Consider the following 21,900-nt stretch of genomic DNA (forward strand, 5'->3'; position numbering starts at 1 on the left):
GGGAGACACATTTTTGCATGGAAACATTGCGCTCAGTGATAATGGCCTTGCAGTCGGGAGAATTTCTGACCTCCTTTGATTTGGCCAAGGCGTACCTCTATATCCCCATCCTACTGGAACACCAATGTTTTCTGCATTTCACGGTGTTGGGGCACCATTATCAGTTCCAGCCGCTGTCTTTTGGTCTAGCCATCGCTCCCAGAACTTTTTCCAAGGTTATGGGGGTGGCAGCATAGTTAGAAAGAAGGGAATCTTAGTACACCCGTATTTGGAGACTGGCTGATTCAAGCCAGGTCTCTGGAAGAGAGCCGCCTGGTGACCTGCAAGGTGATCTCCCTGTTGCAGGAGCTCAGTTGGATGGTAAACTTAGCCAAGAGCAGTCTTCAGCCATCTCAGTCCTTAGAGTATCTGGGTGTTCGGTTCGACACGAGGCAGGGCAAAGTTTTCCTGCCAGAAGTTTGTATTCAGAAGTTAATATCACAGGTGCATCTTTTGGTGATCACTGTACACCTACTAGAGGGAAGGGGGAGGGGTATGGTAACAATACAGCACAGCTCACTGCCGTTAAGAAATTGATATTCAGATAAGATGGAGGTACTTTGAATTTGAATGAATGCCGATAAGCCGCTTAAACAATACAGCACAGCTCACTGCCGCTGAGAGATCGGTGTGTATAAATAAGATATTCAGATAAGATGGAGATAATTTGAATTTCAATGAATGCCAATGAGCCGTTTAACTGTTCTCAATGAAAGTGGTTCTAAAGGAGAACCTTTAGCGCAACTATCACAAAAGTATAACCATTTTCAGTCAGCCATAAAACTGTCTTCAGAGGAAGTGTTTTGAAGGAGAACATTAACACAACTGGTACAAAAGTAAAATCATTTTTAATGCAACTGTAAAAAACAGTTGAAGCCCATCTGCGTAGAGTCAGCATTAGAAGATTTTACAATAACTCTGAATAAGAGTGGAATTGGTGGTTTAAAAATCTTCTTTGGTGGATATATGTGTCTACGTCTGGTTGAAGTGCTCCTGATGCAGGCAGGACTCCGCCGAAACACCATGGTGTCGAGCTTTTGAAATAATACATGGACACATTCTCTGGAATACTGTGGTCTTTTGGAAATAATACCTGGACACATTCTCTAGTTGGGAATTGAGCTGGTTCTCTGGAATATTGTTTGGATGTTTCCACCAATGGGAATTTTTTTTTTTTTTTTTAAAAAGTGTTTTTGAAATGAAATCTGTTCATTTTCATCATCTGGAATAGAACTGGTTCTCTGGAACACCATCTTAATATTTCCATCATTGGGAACTGTATCTATATATAAATATATAAAAAAGATGTCTTTTAAAATAAGAAGGTATTCTGTAACAACAACTGTGTTTTGAAAGATTTTTATGTTAAAATAACAAAGTAAAAAAATGTTGACAAAAATTTGGGGTATTTGATAAGTCTTTAAAGTGGGTTTTCAATAGATGAGTATATTTTTACTGGGGCGGGATTATGTGAATATAGGGTGTAAGTTTGATTTTGAATAAATCAATATATATTCAGTGTGGTAGGATAATATAAGCAAGGGATATACAGTAGCATGAGTGAGGTACAAGTATGTCAATCTAAACAAAAGAAAAGTTTGATATAGCTAAACTTTCATACACATATTTTGAAAGAAAAGATTTATTCATGATACAGTGTGCAAGGATTGATAAATAGATGAGCAGAACACTTAAGTTCTCTTGTTTTTTTGATAAGTGAACACTATACACCTGACAATGTGGTCCTAACTACAAGGTACTCAGTTTGATGGCAGCAATCCTGGAAGGGGCTGTGGGTGAGAGTGGATATATGTCCTCTTCAGCGCTCCCTGCTGTCTCGTTGGAACCATGCAGTCTCAGGACTATTTGATTCAGTTCCACTTGCCGATGGAACTCTGCTTTCACCTCCACTGCTGGTTGCAAGTGGATCATCTGGGAAAGGGAGATTCCCTGACATCACCGGACTGGGTGGTACTCACAACAGATGTGAGTCTTCAGCATTGGGGAGCTCACAGTCAGGGAATAATGGCACAAGAATGCTGAAATACAGAAGAGTCTGTCTGGAGCATCAATTGCCTGGAACCTGGGCGGTCCGGTTGGCATGCTTGCAGCTCAGCAGCAGACTGTAGGTTTGAGCATTCCGAGTAATGTTGGACAACACAACGATGGTAGTTTACATCAGTCGGCAGGGAGGAACCAAGAGACAGCAAGTGTCGCAGGAAATAGACCAACTTATGGAATGGGCAGAAGGGCATCTCCAGGAGATCTCGGCCTCTCATACTGCAGGAAAAGAAAACGTAAGAGCAGACTTTCTAATCAAGGAGAGTTTGGATTCAGGAGAATGGATATTGTTGGACGAAGTTTTTCAGTTGATAGTGGATCACTGTGGCCTTCCATTCATAGACCTGCTGGTGAATTCTACCAATGTGAACGTTACTCGATTCTTCAATCACAGGAGAGATCTGAGGTCCTTCGGTATCGATGCTTTTGTGCACGTCTGGCTGAAAGACAAACTGCTGTATGCCTTTCCTCCATGGGCCATGTTGGGCAGAATAGTTTGCAGGATTGAAGGCCATAGGAGGATGGTGCTCCTGGTGTCACTGGATTGGCCCAGAAGCCCATGGTATGCAGACCTGTGAAGACTCCTGGTAGACACCCCTCTTTGTCTTCTACCACACAAGAATCAGTTGCAGCAGGGACCTGTCCTTCACAAAGATCTGTCAAAGTTTTGTCTTACGGTATAGCTACTCCTGGAGGAATTCTGTGCAAAAAAATTTAAAATTCTGCGGACAAAAACTTAAAATTCTGCAAACTTTATATTGGTCAAAATAACACAATTTACATGACAGTCTAAGTAATTACATTTTAAATTAATACAGAAAAAAGTTATTACTTAAAGATGCAGAATTTTAAATATTTTGAGCAGAATTTCCCTAGAAATTCACTTTAAGAATGTCCCTTCCACTTGCTCTCCCTACTCCCCTGGCCACTTTGTCCTCTCAGGCCCCAACTCCTCCCCCTGCCAGTATCTCTCCCCTCCACCTCTAGGCTCAACCCCTTCTACTCTATTGCCAGTCCCAGAGTTTGACCCAGTTCTCAGTACTGCCCCTCACACAGACTCCCTCTGTCCCTCCCTCTCTCACACACATGCTCCCTCTCTCTAATACACATACACACACTCTCATACAGGCTCCCTCATTCTCTCACACACACACATCCCCTCATACAGGGCCCTCTCTCTTACATACACACCCACACAAGCTCCCTTTCTCTCTCATACATACATCCTCACACAGGCTACCCATGCCTCTCTCTCACGCACCCATTCACACAGGCTCTGTCTCACACATACACAATCCTTTCACACAAGCTAGCACCCTCACATACACACAACCCCTTTTTCATACACACGAGCTCCAAATCTCTCACACACACACACTCCTTCACAATCTCCTCATATAGGCTCCCTCTCTCTGAAACCCACACTCAAGCATCCCCCCTTACCTCCCATGCTCTCTCTCACACCCTCCTGCTCTCTCACCCTCCCCCTCCCCTCATATAGGCTCCCGCTCTCTGAAACCCACACTCAAACATCCCCCCCCCGCTCTCTTACCTCCCATGCTCTCTCTCACCCTCCCCTCCCCCACAACCCCTCCCCTCATATAGGCTCCTTCTCTCTGAAACGCACACTCAAGCATCCCCCCTCTTTCCTCCCATGCTCTCTCTCACACCCTCCTGCTCTCTCTCACCCTTCCCTCCCCCACACCCCTCCCCTCATATAGGCTCCCTCGCTGAAACCCACACATTCAAGCATCCCCCCACCCCCTCTCTTACCTCCCATGCTCTCACACTCTCCTGCTCTCTCTCACCCTCCCCTCCCCCACACCCCTCCTCTCTCTCACACACATTCTCTTTTACCAGCATCCCCCCCACCCCCTCTTACCTCCCATGCTCTCTCACCCTCCCCTCCCCCACACCCCTCCCCTCATATAGGCTCCCTCGCTGAAACCCACACATTCAAGCATCCCCCCACCCCCTCTCTTACCTCCCATGCTCTCACACTCTCCTGCTCTCTCTCACCCTCCCCTCCCCCACACCCCTCCTCTCTCTCACACACATTCTCTTTTACCAGCATCCCCCCCCCCCCCTCTTACCTCCCATGCTCTCTCACCCTCCCCTCCCCCACACCCCTCCCCTCATATAGGCTCCCTCGCTGAAACCCACACATTCAAGCATCCCCCCACCCCCTCTCTTACCTCCCATGCTCTCACACTCTCCTGCTCTCTCTCACCCTCCCCTCCCCCACACCCCTCCTCTCTCTCACACACATTCTCTTTTACCGGCATCCCCCCCACCCCCCCTTACCTCCCATGCTCTCTCTCACCCCCCCCCCACACCCCTCCCCTCTTTCCCCCACACATTCTCTCTCACCGGCATACTGTGAACGAAGCGCATCCTGCGTGTGCCGCGGGATGTGCTCCGTTTGCGGCAAAGATGAAGGCCCGACCAGTGATTATAACAATTGGCTCATAAGAAGTTTCTGAAAATTCAGATCTCTTGCCAATACAGAGGTCTTCTCTCTAGTACAAAAAAAAAAAATTATCATTGCCAGAAACACATAAAAGTTTTAAGATTAATAAAGAAAATTTATTTTAACAGCCAACTTCTTTTATAATTTTTTGGTAGCAAACACCACACTACATAACTAGTTATTGAGGGTTTAAATACAGCCCAGGAAAAATAAAATGGAGGTTCATATTTGGGAAACGCTGTAGCGAGATTGAAATGAGCAGGATGACGTGAAAACCAGTGGAGAGTATGTATGGCGATTTATTTATGTCTTTTCTGGTTGTTACAAATATAAAGGGCAATAATTACATGCTTTTTAGTCTTAGCAAAACCAAAGGAAGAGTGCCAGCCCCTGATGAAGCAGCCGACGAAACACAAGCCGTGTCGGGCAGGAGATTCTACTTGTTTTTCTCAGCGTTCGCTCAACTCTCAGAAGAGCAAAGCGTTTTTTATTTTTAAAATCATGTTAAAGCTCTTGATTAAAAGAACATCAAGGAATTGTAAAGAATATCAAGGAACTGTGTAGCAATTACTGACATAACATATGAACATTGAATAACTAGCATTAAAGAGCTTAGATCAAGGAAATATAAAGAACATCAAAGAACCGTGAGTTCTGAGCAATAGCGTTAAAGCACTTAGTAGCTAAAAATACCAAGGAACTGTGTGTGTTTTGAAAAATTTCATTTTTGCTCATCTCTACAAAAAAAGAAAAAGAAAGAAAAATGGTAAGAGTGAGATTTAAATAATTGTGAGTAAGACCCATGATTATATACAATCCCAAGATGGTGATTTAATGCCCCTGTTGAATTATAGGACACATTGAGCGAGAACCATCTCTATTTAGTGTGAGTAAGATAAGCTGCCGCCACTAAATTATATATGAGGTCTTTACTCACTACATAAATATTATACACTCACTACATAAATCGTTTCCATTATATGATGTTCGTTATTAAGTATTACCTGTTACATTTGCATCATTGATCAGGTTTAAGCTGCATGCCTTGACTCAAATCTTAACCAAATTGCCATTCTCATTACTTATGCTGTAACCCCAAGTCATCAATCACATGTACTTTGTGGTGGTCTAAGTTTCCTGGGCTCTTAAAAGGTAAAACGCTTCCCTGGGTGCTTGTAAATGGATGTTATTTATTTATACTATTTTTAAATGATTTCTATTCCGCCCTTCTTTCATTCAGGGTGGATTATAACGAACGTTCATAATTTCATGATGACAGTAACACATACAAAAGATATCAGTGGTCAAGACTTCAATGCCATTATGCGCCATCATAGATGTGTATTAATAGTGAGTGCTGCTATAGGTGTTCTGCTGCTTTTTGATGGCTTATCATAGTTTGTCCCTTAGAGAAAGTGCATGACATTTGTAGTTGCTGCACATTTTACCTTGGATGTCCTAGTTTGACAATTGTGAATTCTTCGATGTTTGCAGAGACAACTGTCAATGCCAGCCCTGGAAAGGGATTATTGTTTTAATACTACAAGTCAGCTTGCTTTGAGTTGGAGGTTTCCATATTTGTTTGAAATTGTTAATGTATGCAGCAGAATTAGATTCATAGGAATCTGAAAGGAGCTGTGATATGGGCACTGCTGCAATGGCCCCTTCTCTAAAAAGACTGATTAAAAAAAAAAAGTCCTCCAATGGTCCAACTCCTGAAAATTAGAAGCTCTTCACAATTCCTCTAAGTGGTATATACTTTGAAGATTCAGAACTAAGCATAACCCAGGGTTCACTCTTATGCTAGCAGCTAAATGTAAAAAATACCAATACATTTTCTAGCCATTTCTCAGAACACAATACTGAGGCAAGGGGAGCACTAATTAATAAGCTCCATGAAGAAAGGTAGCCAAAATGGAAAGAACTGATCAAAGATATAGACGATCTATTCTGGTAGGAAGACATGGTTGACTATTCCTAAGATGAACAACCACCCAAAGCCATCAGAGCACCACCATCACCACCACATCACAGTTAATTAGATAGTACACTAGCTTCTGCTCATTGGGAAATCTCACAATAAGCAACCTAAACACTAACCAGACAGCAAATTGATCTGTAAAAAATTTGTTAGTGCACCAGCATAATACTGTAATAAAACAAATGGAAGCTCTGTTTCTCATGTCTGTTAAAGTGCATCTGTTGTCTCTGCTAGCAAATCCACACTGCCATTGTAGCAACAGCTCAATTTCTTATTATGTCAGAAAGCAATGAAGTTCACAAAGGAGCATCCCAATGTGAATAGATCCACAGGAAAACATTCTATTCCTATGCCCCTATGTCTATCTGTTCTGCTCAGTTAAAGGTGAATTTTAAAAGCCCGATGTGCACTGAAATTTGGGGATGCACGAATATGTTCAGTTGCTGTGCCAAGCAGATTTTAAAAGCCACCTGGATAAGCGCTTACTTGCCGCTGCGTGCACAAATGAAAAAAAGGGGCAAGGCGTGGACAGGGCAGGACACGGGCATAACCTGGATTTAAACTTGAAATTAGCACGGAAATACTTACATATACTGGCACATGCTGGGGTTCCGTGCCACGTAACTTTACTTCTGTTATGGATGATGTGTAAGTAGGCAGATCAGCAGGGGTTTTAAAGATCAGGAATAACAGAGGGGAAGAAAGTCTATTAAACTAGGGGGGTTTGGAATTCCTATTCTTTAACTGGGCAAACTGGGAAAATGGCCAATGGCGTCAGCGTGCGCGTCTTTTAAAATCCCACTTATGCAGTAAAAGCGGCCTTCACACGCACACGTGCACATATGTTATAAAATAGCCGCGTCCCTGAGCGTGGGCTAAACACGCACATATGTGTGCCTATGCGCCAGTTTAAAATTTTATATTCTGCGCACATTATAAGATAGGCTCAGCGCACAGGTACATGCACAGCAGGGAAATGTTGGCAGTGAGATGCACACGTGAGAGAATTTTATAACATGCACGCGTCCAGGAAATAACCGGTTTGCTCAGTCCACAGTAACAGAACACACGATATTAAAACCAATCATAAAAACATACAAGCAAATGATCATCATGACAGTGATCAGAAACCATGGCAGTATCTAAATCACTTCATATCAAGAACCAAAGGCTTGTGCAAAAACAAAGCTGTTGAATCTGATCATGACATTTTTCTCAGTCACATGATCTTTATAAAACAGACAAAATACTGTATTTTCCAAAATGTTCATACAGAATGAGGACACCTTGCAAGACCACACATTTTGGACTGTCCACCCTACATATATGAATTGCTGAGGCCTTAAGAGTTTGTTCTTGCATAACTTGTGCTGGATCACCCACCAGCCTAGAGAGCTTTTGATCCCTTGAGAAAATGATAATTGTAGAAAAAGATTTCATTTCAGAATGGACTACTGTGCCAACGGTAATTCTGCAGTGGTCATGTGAAGTCTGATCTAGGAAACTTTCTCTACAATTGCTGTTATTAACTTCAAAAACTCTCAAATACTGAACTACTGAAACAGACATTTACAACAATGATCTTTAAGGACTACATTTTTTTCTGGCCGCTAGATAACACCAGTTTTGGGAGGCCCATCAATCTTGCTCTAGTTTAAAAGCTAAATGAGGTTATTCAAGGGATCTATCATGCTACCTCTCATCTGCTCTGCTTTTTTGAAAGGAGTGTAAACTGATCAGCAAGTTTTCTGGGCACACAAACACAAAACTCCCTGGGCACCTGAGACTTGCTACAAGTGAAACCATAAAAACTCCTGAACCAATGCCAGACTGACCAGAAAAGCTCTGTACTAGTAGTAGTCTTCTTGTAAGCAAACGCTTGGGAACCTTTGGTGTGACTGATATTTGGATATGTAGGAGCGTGTCTTGAAAATCCAAACAGTGATAGGGCCCCTGGTCAGACTTCCTTCAAGATGTTTGGTCCGAATGCATTCATTCAAATTATTTAAGTCCAGCATTAGTCAACAACCTCCCAATCTATCTAGCACAATGAAGTCATCTAAACATGTGTTATGAGCTCTTTCTTGTGTGGGCACTGGGGGAAATGCTTAATGTGCAGCAAATGTTGAATGGTGACGTGGAGCTGCAGCTTTCTCTGGGTTGGCAGGAATTCTGGAGAGAAGAAGTGAACAAACAAGGCCACCAAGACTTGCTTTGGGACTCATTCTAGAAGATGTTTAAAGTTCCTCTGCTTGGACAGCACCCACTTTTCTGAATAATGCTTCAACCTCCCTCACAAACATATACCCTGAAGGGATCCTACAGAAGCAGGAGCTCTGCTTGTTGGATGAAATCAGATCGTTGCTGGAATCAGCCTTAGGAGGAAGAGGAAGTTTTGTTTTCCCTCTAAAAGCTCTCTAGTGCTAAAAACTAGAGTTGTTTCTGGGGAAAAATCATAGTCCACTCGCTTCTTTAAAGTCTTTACCAAGTTAAGATCACACTTTCAGGAGAGGTACATGAGACTGAAATGCTTCCAAAAGAGAAAATATTCTAAAATAAAACTGAGAATTAGAAGATTGAGCTTACTCATCAGAAGTCTCTTTCAAACACTGAAATGTTTAACAGAATTAATCCAGGTGAAAGTGTATGCAAACATTACATTCTGTGCACAAGTCTTACTCTTAACATTCTAAATGGATTTTTTCCCCCTTTTTCTTGCACGACAGAGACTGACTGTACCTGCATCTTATTCTACACCAGATGTCATAGACTTCGGCCAGCCAGTACACTGGGAGAAATGTTTTATATCTTCTGAATAAAGAGAGGGAAAACACTGGCACAGCATAAGTTCCTCTTTCACACAACCAGACATCCCACCCTGCAAAAAGGGGCAACAGAGAGGCGCAAATTCATACAGTTCCAAACTCTAGAAATAAGAAACAGTCACTGTATTGCCATTATTTCATTCAGAAATGAAAAAAAACAAACCAAAACAAGCCTACTTTCCTGCCAAAACAAGCCATCCAAGGGGATGAGGCAAAAAGAAAATTATTACTTACCTGCTAATTTTCGTTCCTGTAGTACCATGGATCAGTCCAGACAGTGGGTTATGTCCCCAATCCAGCAGATGGAGTCAGCCCAAAGCTTCGAGGGGGCGTCACCATAAATACTACTACCCCCTCTGCAGGAGTTCAGTATCGAGTATATCAAAGCCCGAGTAAACCGAAACCCCCTGCTTGGATCAAGTTGAAACAGGACGGCAACAATAAGCCGCTGAGTGATAACTGAGTAAACTGAAAAACCGACCCACCAACGGGTGGGCGGACACGAACATAGCGTGTCAACCTCCAAGGGAGTAAAACAGTGACAGAGGGAAAACTGGAAACACGTAACAACAAACAACAGCAGTAAGTGCACTACTGTAAAAGGAGACACAGCTGAACAGACTCAGCATCCACATACAGCCGAGCAGGAGTAGGCCCTAGGACCCAAAGCGGTGGGCGTCTGGACTGATCCATGGTACTACAGGAACGAAAATTAGCAGGTAAGTAATAATTTTCTTTTCCCTGTACGTACCTGGATCAGTCCAGACAGTGGGATGTACCCAAGCTTCCCTAACCCGGGTGGGATCCTGCGAGGCCTGCTCGTAGGACCTGTTCGCCAAAATGTCCCTGGACGGACGAGGCGAGATGTAGTCTATAGTGTCTCGAGAACGTGTGCAACGATTTCCAGGTGGCCGCTCTACAAATTTCTTGCGAAGACACCGAGTGGCTCTCTGCCCAGGAGGCCGCCTGAGCGCGTGTCGAGTGTGCTACGATGCCGGGTGGGGGAGTCCGCCCCACCCCAATATAGGAGGCGGCAATGCCGGCCTTCAGCCATCTGGCAATGGTCGTCTTCGAAGCCTGAGATCCCTTGCGGGGACCGGACCAAAGGACGAAGAGATGGTCAGAAGTCCGGAAATCATTCGTAGCCTCTAGGTAGAGCCTCAGGGTGCGCTTGACGTCAAGGAGACGAAGAGACCGCGGCTCCGACGAAGAGAACGATGGAAGTTCCACCGTCTGATTCACGTGGAACGCAGACACCACCTTCGGAAGGAAGGAGGGGACAGTGCGAAGTGAAACACCCGAATCGGAGAACCTGAGATAAGGTTCCCTACACGACAGGGCCTGCAGCTCCGAAATACGCCGAGCGGAGCAGATGGCCACTAGGAACACCGCCTTGAGGGTGAGATCCTTGATCGTCGCATTCCGCAGCGGTTCAAACGGAGGTCCTGACATAGAGCGTAGTACCAGATTGAGACTCCACGAGGGACAAGGATCGCGCAGTGGAGGCCGCAAATGCTTGACCCCCTTGAGGAAACGGGCGATGTCCGGGTGTCGCCACAGAGATCCTCCGTCACGCAGGAGAGAGCCAAGAGCGGCCACTTGAACCCGAAGCGAGTTGTAAGCGAGCCCCTTGTCCACCCCTGCTTGCAGGAACTGGAGGATCTGAGGAACAGATGCTTCCGAGGGTCTTGTGTTCAGGCCGGTACACCACAGCTCGAACACCTTCCAGACCCGCACATAGGCCACCGACGTCGAGGTCTTCCGAGACCGCAGCAGCGTGGATACTACCGCCTCCGGGTATCCCCGTCGTCGAAGGCGACGCCTCTCAAAAGCCAGGCCGCAAGACAGAAGAGTTCTGCCTGGTCGAAAAATACTGGTCCCTGGTGGAGGAGGCGGGGAAGATGTCCCAACCGTATGGGCCCGTCGATTACTAGGTGGAGAAGGTCCGCGAACCAAGGACGTCTCGGCCACTCTGGCGTGACGAAGATGACAGTCCCCCGATGAACCTCTATCCGTCGTAGTAGCCTTCCCACCAGTGGCCACGGGGGGAACGCGTATAGAAGTAGCTCGGCCGGCCACGGGAGCGCTAGGGCATCGACGCCCTCCGCCCCCCGTTCTCTCCGGCGACTGAAGAAACGAGGCGCCTTGGTGTTTTGAGCGGATGCCATAAGATCCAGGTGGGGGGGACCCCACCGCCGAACGATCAGCTGCATGGCCTCGTCGGAGAGGGCCCACTCTCCGGGATCCAGGAGCTGGCGACTGAGGAAATCCGCCTGAACGTTGTCCACTCCCGCTATGTGCGAGGCCGCCAGGCGGGCCAGGTGCCGTTCCGCCCACTGCATCAACATCTCTGCCTCGAGCGCGACCTGCGGACTGCGGGTTCCGCCCTGTCGGTTGATATAGGCCACCGTGGTCGCGTTGTCCGACAAGACTCTGACTTCCCGATTCCGAAGGAGTGGCAGGAAGTGAAGAAGAGCCAGCCTGACCGCTCGGGTCTCCAGACGATTGATGGACCACGTCGACTCCTCCGCGGACCACGTCCCCTGCGTGGCGCTGCGGTCGCAGACTGCCCCCCAGCCCACGAGACTGGCGTCTGTGGTTACCACCACCCAATTTGGTAGATCGAGGGACATGCCTCGAGCCAGATTCTCCGGGACCATCCACCAGTCCAGGCTGCTCCGTGCAAACTGGGGCAGCGGGAGTATCACCTGGTAGTCCTGCGAAAGTGGTTTCCAGCGGGATAGAAGTGCCCTTTGTAGCGGCCGGAGGCGCGCAAAGGCCCAGGGAACCATGTCGATGGTGGAACCCATCACCCCCAGGAGCTGTAGATAGTCCCAGGAAGTGGGCGCTGGTAATGCAGAGAACCGCTGTATGTGCTCCCGCAGGGCGTGCGCCTTGTCCTGCCGCAGAAAAACCGCCCCCAGACGGGTGTCGAAGGTCGCCCCCAAGAAATCCAAGCGCTGCGAAGGCACGAGGGAGCTCTTGGAGAAGTTCACCACCCATCCCAGGGACTGCAGAAACTCTATCACCCTGGCCACTGCCGCCTGGCCATGCCGGAAGGACTTTGCCCGTATGAGCCAGTCGTCCAAGTAAGGATGAACTAGAATACCCTCCTTCCGAAGGGCAGCCGCCACAACTACCATGATCTTGGTGAAGGTACGTGGGGCCGTTGCTAGGCCGAACGGAAGCGCCACGAATTGGAAATGCTGGTCCAGAATCTTGAACCGGAGAAGGCGATGGTGTTCTTGGCGAATGGGGATATGAAGGTAGGCCTCCGTCAGATCCAAGGAGGCCAAAAACTCCCCTCGGTGTACCGCTGCGATCACTGAACGCAGCGTTTCCATGCGGAACCGGATCACTCTGAGGGATTTGTTGACTTCCTTCAAGTCCAGTATGGGGCGGAAGGAGCCGTCTTTCTTTGGTACCACGAAGTAAATGGAATAGTGGCCCGAGCCCACCTCTCCGGAGGGTACGGGCACAATGGCGCCTATCTCCCACAGTCTGTCCAGCGTCGCCTGCACCGCCTCTCGCTTGATGGCCGAGCCGCAGGGCGAGAAGATGAATCGACCCTTCGGAGCGCGGACAAGTTCCAAAGCGTAGCCGCGTCCTATGGTGTCCAAGACCCACTGATCCGAGGTGATCCGTGCCCACTCCTCGTAAAAGAACGCCAGCCGCCCCCCAATCTTGGGGACGGCGGAGTGGGCGGGCTGAACATCATTGAGAGGACTTGGGCGAAGGTTGTCCTGCCGTGGAAGCGGGGCGCGCAGGGCGGCGCCCGCGAAAGGAGCGAGACCAGGGCTGAGACCTGGGGGCAGAGGTCCGAGCCGCCGCCGGCCTATAACTCCTATAGCGCCTTTGCGCTCTGGCTCTGGTCCGGGAGGACGAAAACGCCCTGCTGGAGCGATATCTGTCTTCCGGCAGGCGATGGACCGCGTTTTCCCCCAGAGACTTGATAATCTGGTCCAGATCCTCGCCGAACAGGAACTTACCCCTGAATGGCAGGGAACCCAGACTTGACTTGGAGGACGTGTCCGCCGCCCAGTTGCGGAGCCATAGAAGTCGACGTGCCGCCACCACCGAGGCCATGGAGCGGGCAAGAACCCGAAACAGATCATAGGAAGCGTCTGCCCCGTACGCCACCGCAGCTTCCAGTCTATCCGCCTGGGCGGCTTCTTCGGGTGGCAACACCTGAGACGTGAGCAGTAGCTGCACCCAGAGAAGACTGGCTCGCTGGGCAAGCGAGCTGCACATCGCAGCCCGCAGCCCCACTGCGGAAACCTCGAAGACCCGCTTGAGGAAGACTTCCAACTTGCGATCCTGCGTATCCCTTAACGCTGCTCCACCTGTCACCGGAATGGTCGTCCTCTTCGTGACCGCTGACACCGCGGAGTCCACTCTGGGTACCTTGATGAGATCCAGAAAATCTTCCGGCAGCGGATATAGCCGTTCCATGGCGCGGCTACCCTTCAGAGCGGCTTCCGGGGCATCCCATTCCCTGGTGAGCAACTGCAGGAACGACTCATGAATGGGAAAAGCCCGAGCCCTCGGGCGAAGGGCTGCCAGCACCGGGTCTCCCTTCTTCGAGGAGGTGACTACAGCAGGCGCGACGGGAGCTGGCGGGTCCGGCGGGGGATCAAGGTCCAATCCCTGAATGATCTGTGGGATCAGGTCATCCAGCTCGTCCCGCTGGAAGAGGCGCAGGGTGCGTGGGTCCTCACCCTCTGAAGTGGAGTCCCCTTGGCCCGCCGCCGCGGGGTCCGACCCAGGGGAGGCTGGTGGCGACCCAGGCCCCCCCGAGCCCACGGGGAGCCGTGGTTGGCTGGGGAGCTGTGGGGCCCCCACACCCGCCGGGGCGGGGGGGGGCCGGATAGGCGGACGAAGGTCGCGGGAGCTTGGGTGGTGGCGGATCCGCGGGCGCAGCCAGGTCCTGCAGGTAGGCTGTATGCATCAGCCGTATGAACTCCGGCGAAAACCCCGGCCTAGTCGGGGGGGCCTCCGCGGGTGGGGGCCCCGAGGGACCCTGCCCCCGCGGGCCTTCCTCCGGGTCTGTCTCCGGTACTAACCTCGGGGGAGAGCCCTCTGAAGTCACCTCGTCCCCCTGCGCTGCCTGGGCTCCTTCAGGACGGAGCGTATGTAAGATGGCCGCCGTTCCCGCCAGGAATGGGGGAGGGGCCAGCCCGCGCCGCCCGGGTAAGGCTGTCATGGAGGCCCGATGCGTGAGGGACCGAGAGGTGCCTTCTCCTCCGGGAAGGCACCGAGCACAAATTCCCTCCCTTGAAACGCGCGATCCAGGTTCCCCACAGGCCGAGCAACGCGCCGGCCGCGGCATCTGGAGCGCAAGGGAAACAGCCCCCGACAGCCGAGAACGCCTTGAAAAACCCGGGGGGGGGCCGCGAAATGGATCGCCGCTGCGGGGGGGCCCGGGTGGCCTGCGCTACCCGCCGAAGACAGAAACGGCGCCGCGGGGGGGCCTTCCTGGCCGCACGACCCGCCGGTGAGGAGCAGCCCTCTCCCCGGTGCAGCCCACGTGGAGCCGCAAAATGGCCGCGGGAGAGGGTGAAGACGCGAGGAGGCCGGAGCACCGGCAGCCGCGTGTAACCTAGCTGCAAGGGAAGAAGAAGAAAATCACACTTACCCCGCAGCAGTCACGGACAGCGCCGGTAAATAGAGGAAGGGAGAGACAGAGAACAATACAGAAGCCACGCCTCCCCAATCAATCAATTAACTTAATTAATTTTTTTTTTTTTTTTTTGTAACACAACTTGATCCAACCAAACAAACCTACAAACAATAAAACCTCCAACCAAGGGAAGCAAAAGAACCAAGGAAAAAGAGAATCGGGAGCAAGCCCAGATTCCACTACTCGCATCTGCTGGAGTCAGAAGATACTGAACTCCTGCAGAGGGGGTAGTAGTATTTATGGTGACGCCCCCTCGAAGCTTTGGGCTGACTCCATCTGCTGGATTGGGGACATAACCCACTGTCTGGACTGATCCAGGTACGTACAGGGAACTGACCATTCAGCCTAATGAAAAGCATTAGACTGCAGAACCGTGAAGCCTGATTATATGCTGCCATGTTTCCTTTCTCTGCAGCTTACCTACCAGCTGCTTCTGTGCCCAAATTATCAGGACCAAGTAACTTACAGTGCACAAACATGGAAGTCTGCTGTTCCCTGCTCCGCTTCTGAAATCCTGGATCCTGCAAGAAATTCAAACATGCGGTGCCTGATGCTCAACAGTTCTTGCTCCTTAAGAAACAAGGAGCAGCAGCAGCAGCTTTGGCACCTGATGTCAGGGAGGAGCAGACTGATCTAGGGACAAGTCAGATCTGGATGGGTTGTGTTGCCCCAAAAGGGAGCACACACAACCTAGGTGTCCAGGCTCTTAAAGGTATGTCTTTTAAGGGTCAATATTCAGATAGCCTGGCTAAGTTTAGGACTTAGCCGGAAAAACCAAGGGCTTTAAATTTTCTGTTCTAATTTATCTGGCTAAATGAATAGCCTGATATAAGTTAGTTGGCTAAATTAGACATTTTCCAGGGAGGAGTTAGGTTAGCTGGCTAGCTTATTCATATGAACCTTCATTTTCTGTTTTTATTTTATTTTTCCCAGGAATTTATCAATATTTATCATGATGAACAAAAATGTGAGAAAAATCAGCAGAGAGAGTGTCATTTCTTCCCCTACTGATTTTCTCACATTTTTGCTCATTGTGATAAATACTGAGAAATTCCTGGGAAAAATAAAATTAAAAACTGAAAACAAAGGTCCCTACTTATCTGGCCAACTCTAATATTCAGAGTTATTCAGCTAAGTCGGGTCACACTAGAGGGCAGTCATAAATTAGCTGAATATTCGGCTAACTGGGACTTTATCTGACTATATTCAGCAGAGCGCCTAATTGAAATTGCTCCATTGAATATACATGACAGTTTATCCAGTTAACTTTAGCTGGATAAATTGTCCACTCACTGTACTGCTGAATATTGATCTATTAATTTTTATAGAAAGGAATATAGAATAGTATCACCTGGTCATTAATGATACTTTGCTATGCTGTGTGCTGCCCTGTCGGAGGCCTGGGTTTGATACCAGGATCCAGCTTCTGCTTACTGGACTGGCAGGAGCCACACACAGCCCCCAGGATGAAGAGGGAATCCCTACCACTGTATAACATGGAGACAAATTATGGATTTATCCGGATTTTTCAAGAACGACTCAAGAAAGGAGATGGAGATTCCTTGATTTGAGATCACAAGTTGAGTCTATGGGGGGTAAAATGTTTTTAAAGTTTCCATGTAAATGCGAAGTAGGATATCAAGATCAAAAATATGGTTTTTTTTAAATTATTACAACTCTGAGCTTTTCTTGATTTCCACACCTGAGTACTGAAGAAATGGGACTTGATCCAAAATCGTAATTATCCCACATGTAACTCAATTTCAGTTGTTTGGGGGATAGGGAACTCCTTATTTGTCCTTAAAATCCGCTTAGTTTTTCACCTACCTTCTTTGAAATTTTCATTGAATATCAGATAAGATTAAACAAATTAAAGTTATGTATTTAGAAATTTAAGGTATCTGAATACCTCAAACTTAATGTATGTATTTGTTTTTGAATAAGCATAAATACAAAATAAAACAAGAAAGAAGAGTAGCTTACTGATTAAAACAGTGGGCTGAGAATTAGGGAAGCCAGGTTTAAATCCCATTTCTCCCACTGATGTTGCTTGTGACCTTGGGTAAGTCATTTCCTCCTCCCTTGCCTCCTGCTCAAGCTCAGGCACATATTTAATAAACATTTTCTCCCATTTTGTGTCTATGAGAAAAATGCTTAGTAAATAGGGCCTTTAGATTATAAAGTCTTTGGGGAAGAGGAAAATAGATAGATGGCGGTGGGTGGAAGGGAAATAGAACAAAAAAGTCACTTACAAGGGACAAGAGTAACAGATAAGTATGGGGGGGGGGGGGGGGGGGGGGGGGGAGACTGGATGGACCGTTTGGTCTTCTTCTGCCGTCATTTCTATGGTTCTATGTACCTGAAATGTAATTCATCGTGAGCTCAGGTTTGGAAAGTTATCAAATCTAAAACCCAAATCCAACACTTATAATTGGTATCCAGACATGTAGATTGAGGTCCATAGGGATTTTTAGTTTGTGGCCCCCTGTTGAGGGCTGTTGCATTAATGGCTGGATTACAGAGGAGAATGGGCTTAAAAATGAGGCCCAGGCAGCTGCAAATGAAGAACCATAGTACTGTACTGCAGCCGAGGTAGATTTTGAATGCGTTACAAGCCTGTTTGGCAGGAAAAAAAAGCCTTCTTAAGCATTCAGCCAATAAGAAAGAAGGATATCTAACCCAATATTCTGATCATACCCCCCCTTAGGTTTATAATAAATTCAGTCACTGGAGCAATACTCAAAGCTGCCATTATTCAGTCTTTCACTAGTACTGAGATCTGTTTTTTCAAATTTCATTATGTTATGCATCATCTTACTGGACCTATAGTATTGTCACTACCTGCAATTCTTTTTTAATTAGGTGGGTCCTCTGGTGTCCTAAGAGATGATGATTCTGAGTGAAGCCTTTTCCACATTCAGTACATTTATAGGGTTTCCCTCCTGAATGAATTCTTTGGTGTCGTATAAGCGAATCCTTACGACTGAAATGTTTAACACAGTTATTACATTTGTATGGTCTTTCTTTGGTGTGGATTCGCTGATGACCTACAAGATGATGGCTCTGAGTAAAGTTTTTACCACATACTGTACACTTATACGGTTTTTCTCCAGTGTGAGTTCTATGGTGATCTTTTAGGTGCAGCTGTCTCATGAAACGTTTGCCACACTCGCTACACTTAAAGGGTTTTTCGCCTGTATGAGTTTTGATGTGTTCTGTTAAATTTTGCTTGTTATAAAAGCTTTTATCACATACAGCACATGCAAAAGGTCTCTCTCCCGTATGGGTTCTCTGATGAAGTATAAGATGTGTACTGCAGATGAAGCTCTTCTCACACTGAGAACATTTATAGGGTCTCTCCCCTGTATGAGTTCTATTGTGTCTTATCAAATTATTCTTCTGACTAAACGCCTTTCCACATTCAGTACATATGTATAGACTTTCTTTATTGTGTGTTTTCTGGTGAAGTTTAAGTGTCTGAGGGCTTCGGAAACTTTTTACACATTCATTACATTGATAAGGCCTCTCTTCTAAGTGAATGCTATGCTGTACATTCAGAAACGATGCACTCTGGAAAATGCTTTCGTGTTCTTTGCAGCGCCATGAGCCCTGTGCTGTGTGCTTCCCTTGCAGCTGCTCACATTCTGAACATGAGAACAATCCTTCTGTGCCAAAAGGCTTCTCTTCTCCAGCACTGGTTTCCTTCCTGAAACTGCCCCCGCTTGCAGCCAATCTGTCCTGCTTGTACTCTGGGAATTGTTTCAGTTGCTCTGTTAACTGATGAATTTTGCTGTTTTTCTTTCTGGTGGAGTTGTGCAGAACATATTCATTGGTGGCTTCCAATACTGCCTCACCCTCACTGCTTACAGTGACTGTTGCCAGATTCCTCTCCACCTTACAATGAATGGATCCATCTTCTGTTAAATAGAAAAGCAAATATTTACCTCATGTAGTAACAGAAAGACACACAACATTATAGATACATACATGAGGGGCAGCAATAAGCAGGAGTCCTGTGAGACTATCTATATTTACCAAAGAAAGCATTAACATTTACAGACCCAAAATGAAACTAAAAAAGTGAGCACCTTTCCTGACTTCTACTCACTGTTGGCTCCTGTGCCCTGTTCTCTAATGTTTAGTCACTTCCTACTGTCTTTCATGCCCATCATCTTCCCTGTCATCTGGCATGCCTATCACCTTCCCCTGCCATACGAACATAAGAAATACCATATAGGGACAGACCAAAAGCCCATCAAGCCCAACATCCTATGTCTGATGGTGGCCAATTCAGGTCACAAGTACCCAGTAGGATCCTAAAGTATATTTCCAGTCCTCCTTGCTCAGTGGCTTTCTCAGATCTACATGGTTAATAGTGATTTAGGGACATTTTCTCCAGGAACTTGTCTAGACCCTTTTTAAACCCAGCTATGCTAACTGCTTTTACCACATCTTCTGGCAACAAATTCTGCAGTTTACCTGTGTGCTGAGTGAAAACATTTTCTATTTGTTTTAAAAGTGCTATTTAGCTTCACGCAGTGTCCCCTAGACCTAATACTATTGGGACAGGTAAACAACTGTTCCCAATTTACCTATTTCACCTCACTCATGATTATATAGACCTCTATCAGCTGTTTCTTCTCCAGGCTGAAGAACCAAAACCTATTCAGCCCTTGTCTGCACCTTTTCTAGTTCTGCTATATCTTTTTTAAGATGGAACAACCAGCAATGCACACATCGCCATGGATCAATACAGAGGCATTATGATATCTCCCATTTTGGAAATACAGACATATGATGGCTGAAAAAGACCATTATAGCCTATCTAGTCTGACTATCCACACCAACTATTCAGCTTTTTATTCCCTACCACTCCCTCAGAGATCCTCTGTTTATGCCCTGTGGTTACACAGGGCATACTGTACCCTGGTACTTGAAAGAATGTCAACTGGTGGGGGAAGTGGACTTGCTAATGTTGCTCCTGTAGCCTGACTTGCTCATAAGAGCTAAGAAAACCAGTGGTGCTAGCCCTTCACATTATTTACACACTGAAAATCTGGAAAGCTCAAAGTAAAAAACTGAATGGGACAGCGCAGGGTTTATCGGCACTTACTCCCCTACACGGGAATCTTAGATTGGCAACATCTATGTTTTATCAAGTTGTTGCCAGCTAGTGGAAACTGGGCCTAAAATTTCTGGGACAATTGGGGGAAGATGACAGTACTCAGCTTAAGTCTTTTCAGGACCTCAAAGATGAATTTGAGGCAGAGGGGGAGTGGAGAAATTATTTATCTGATAATTTCGTTTTCCTTAGTTTAGACAGCTGGACTCAGGAACAATGGGTTTATGCTCCCATGGTAGCAGATGGAGACTGAGTCAGGTTTCAAAGCAGACGTCACCCTAGACACACCCCTACAGTGACCTCAGCCCTTCAGTATTCTCTTCAAAAGCCACTGTGGACATACTATAGAAAAACCTTTATTAAAAATTTGATTAAAAACAGATAACCGTAACTGTACTCAACCAAACACTGAACCCCAGTAAGATTATAGATACCCTAAATCTAGGGACTGGATGACAGCTTACCCATAATCTCTTGGAATCTATATCCACTCCACGGGAGAATCCTTGGCACCGTTCTTGGGCAGGATGCTGAGTCCATCTGTCTACACTAAGGAAAACGAAATTATGAGGTAAGTAATTTCTCCATTTCCTAGCGTGTAGCAAGATGGACTCAAGATCAATGGGATGTACAAAAGCTACTCCCGATTGGAGCGGGAGGCTGCCCGCAGTCCGATTAAAACCACCCTTGCAAAGGCTGCATCCTGCCGGGCCTGAATGTCCAGGCAAAAGAACCAGGAGAAGGTATGCAACTAGGACATCGCTGCTCAGCAGATGTCGACGGGAGACAGCAGTCTAGCTTCCGCCCATGAGACTGCCTAAGCCTTAGTGGAATGAGCTTTAACCTGAAGGGGTAATGGCTTTCCACCCTCTATATAAGCTCCTGTGACCACCTCCTTAATCCAGCAAGCTATGGCAGCTCGCAAAGCTGGTTCACCCTGCTTCCTTCCATTGTGAAGGACAAACAAGTGGTTCATCTTTCGGACTTGTTCTGAAACTTCCAGATACTGCAACAAAAGCCTACTGACATTCAAATGGCAGAGGAGGTGGTATCCTTCTGCTTCTTTGTGCTTATCTAGGGATGGCAATGAAATGGACTGATTCAAATGAAACTCCGAGACTACCTTGGGCAAGAAGGATGGAACGGTACGAAGCTATAACGCTCCTGGAGTCATCTGGAGGAACGGTTCCCAACACAAAAATGCTTGTAGTTCAGAGATATGACATGCTGAGCATATAGCCACCAGGAACACCATTTTCAGGGTTAATAAACACAAGGAAAGACTGCGCAGCAGCCGAAAGGAGGGCCTTACCAAAATCTCCAATACTAGATTAAGCTCCTCCAAGGGAACTGGCCACATCTGGATGAGCCGACAAGTAGGTTCCATTCACTTCACCCCTGAAAGAGGAGAGAGCCGCTACCTGGACTTTCAAAGAGTTATTCAAGCCATCCTGCAAAAATCCCAGAATTAGTGGGATTTTGACGTACAAGGGGAAACACCATGTTCCTCGCACTAGGCCTCAAATATTCTCCAGACCTTATATAAGCTAGGGACGTAGATAATCTCCACGCGCAAAGTAAAGTGGCAATTTCTGCCGCCAAATATCCTCGCTTCATCAGGCGAGCCCTCTCAAGGGCCAGACCGTAAGTCAGAATAGAGTCGGATCCTTGTGAAGGATTAGTCCCTGCTGTACCAGGTCCCTGTGCAGTGGGAGGCACAGG

General features: G+C 47.1%; 1 protein-coding gene across 7 annotated transcripts in view; it reads right to left on the bottom strand.

Annotated features, from left to right (window-relative positions):
• Positions 1-1,164: 1,164 nt before the first annotated feature.
• The window catches only part of LOC115094265 (zinc finger protein 436-like), a 69,173-nt gene continuing 48,437 nt past the window's right edge, over positions 1,165-21,900 (bottom strand). For 4 of the 7 annotated variants that reach the window (XM_029607144.1, XM_029607143.1, XM_029607138.1 and 1 more), the window contains 3 exons: positions 17,898-18,973; positions 4,471-4,619; positions 1,165-1,321 (listed from right to left, as the gene is read on the bottom strand). In XM_029607144.1, the coding sequence (XP_029463004.1) occupies positions 1,306-1,321; positions 4,471-4,619; positions 17,898-18,973 (1,241 nt within the window). In that variant the 3' untranslated portion in view covers positions 1,165-1,305. Of the gene's footprint in view, positions 2,757-4,470; positions 4,620-4,849; positions 9,430-17,897; positions 18,974-21,900 lie in introns of those variants that run through there. The other 3 variants (XM_029607140.1, XM_029607142.1, XM_029607141.1) reach the window with 3 other exon arrangements.

The sequence above is a fragment of the Rhinatrema bivittatum genome, chromosome 6 (assembly GCF_901001135.1).
Source record: "Rhinatrema bivittatum chromosome 6, aRhiBiv1.1, whole genome shotgun sequence".
In the NCBI taxonomy this organism is placed as follows: Eukaryota; Metazoa; Chordata; class Amphibia; order Gymnophiona; family Rhinatrematidae; genus Rhinatrema; species Rhinatrema bivittatum.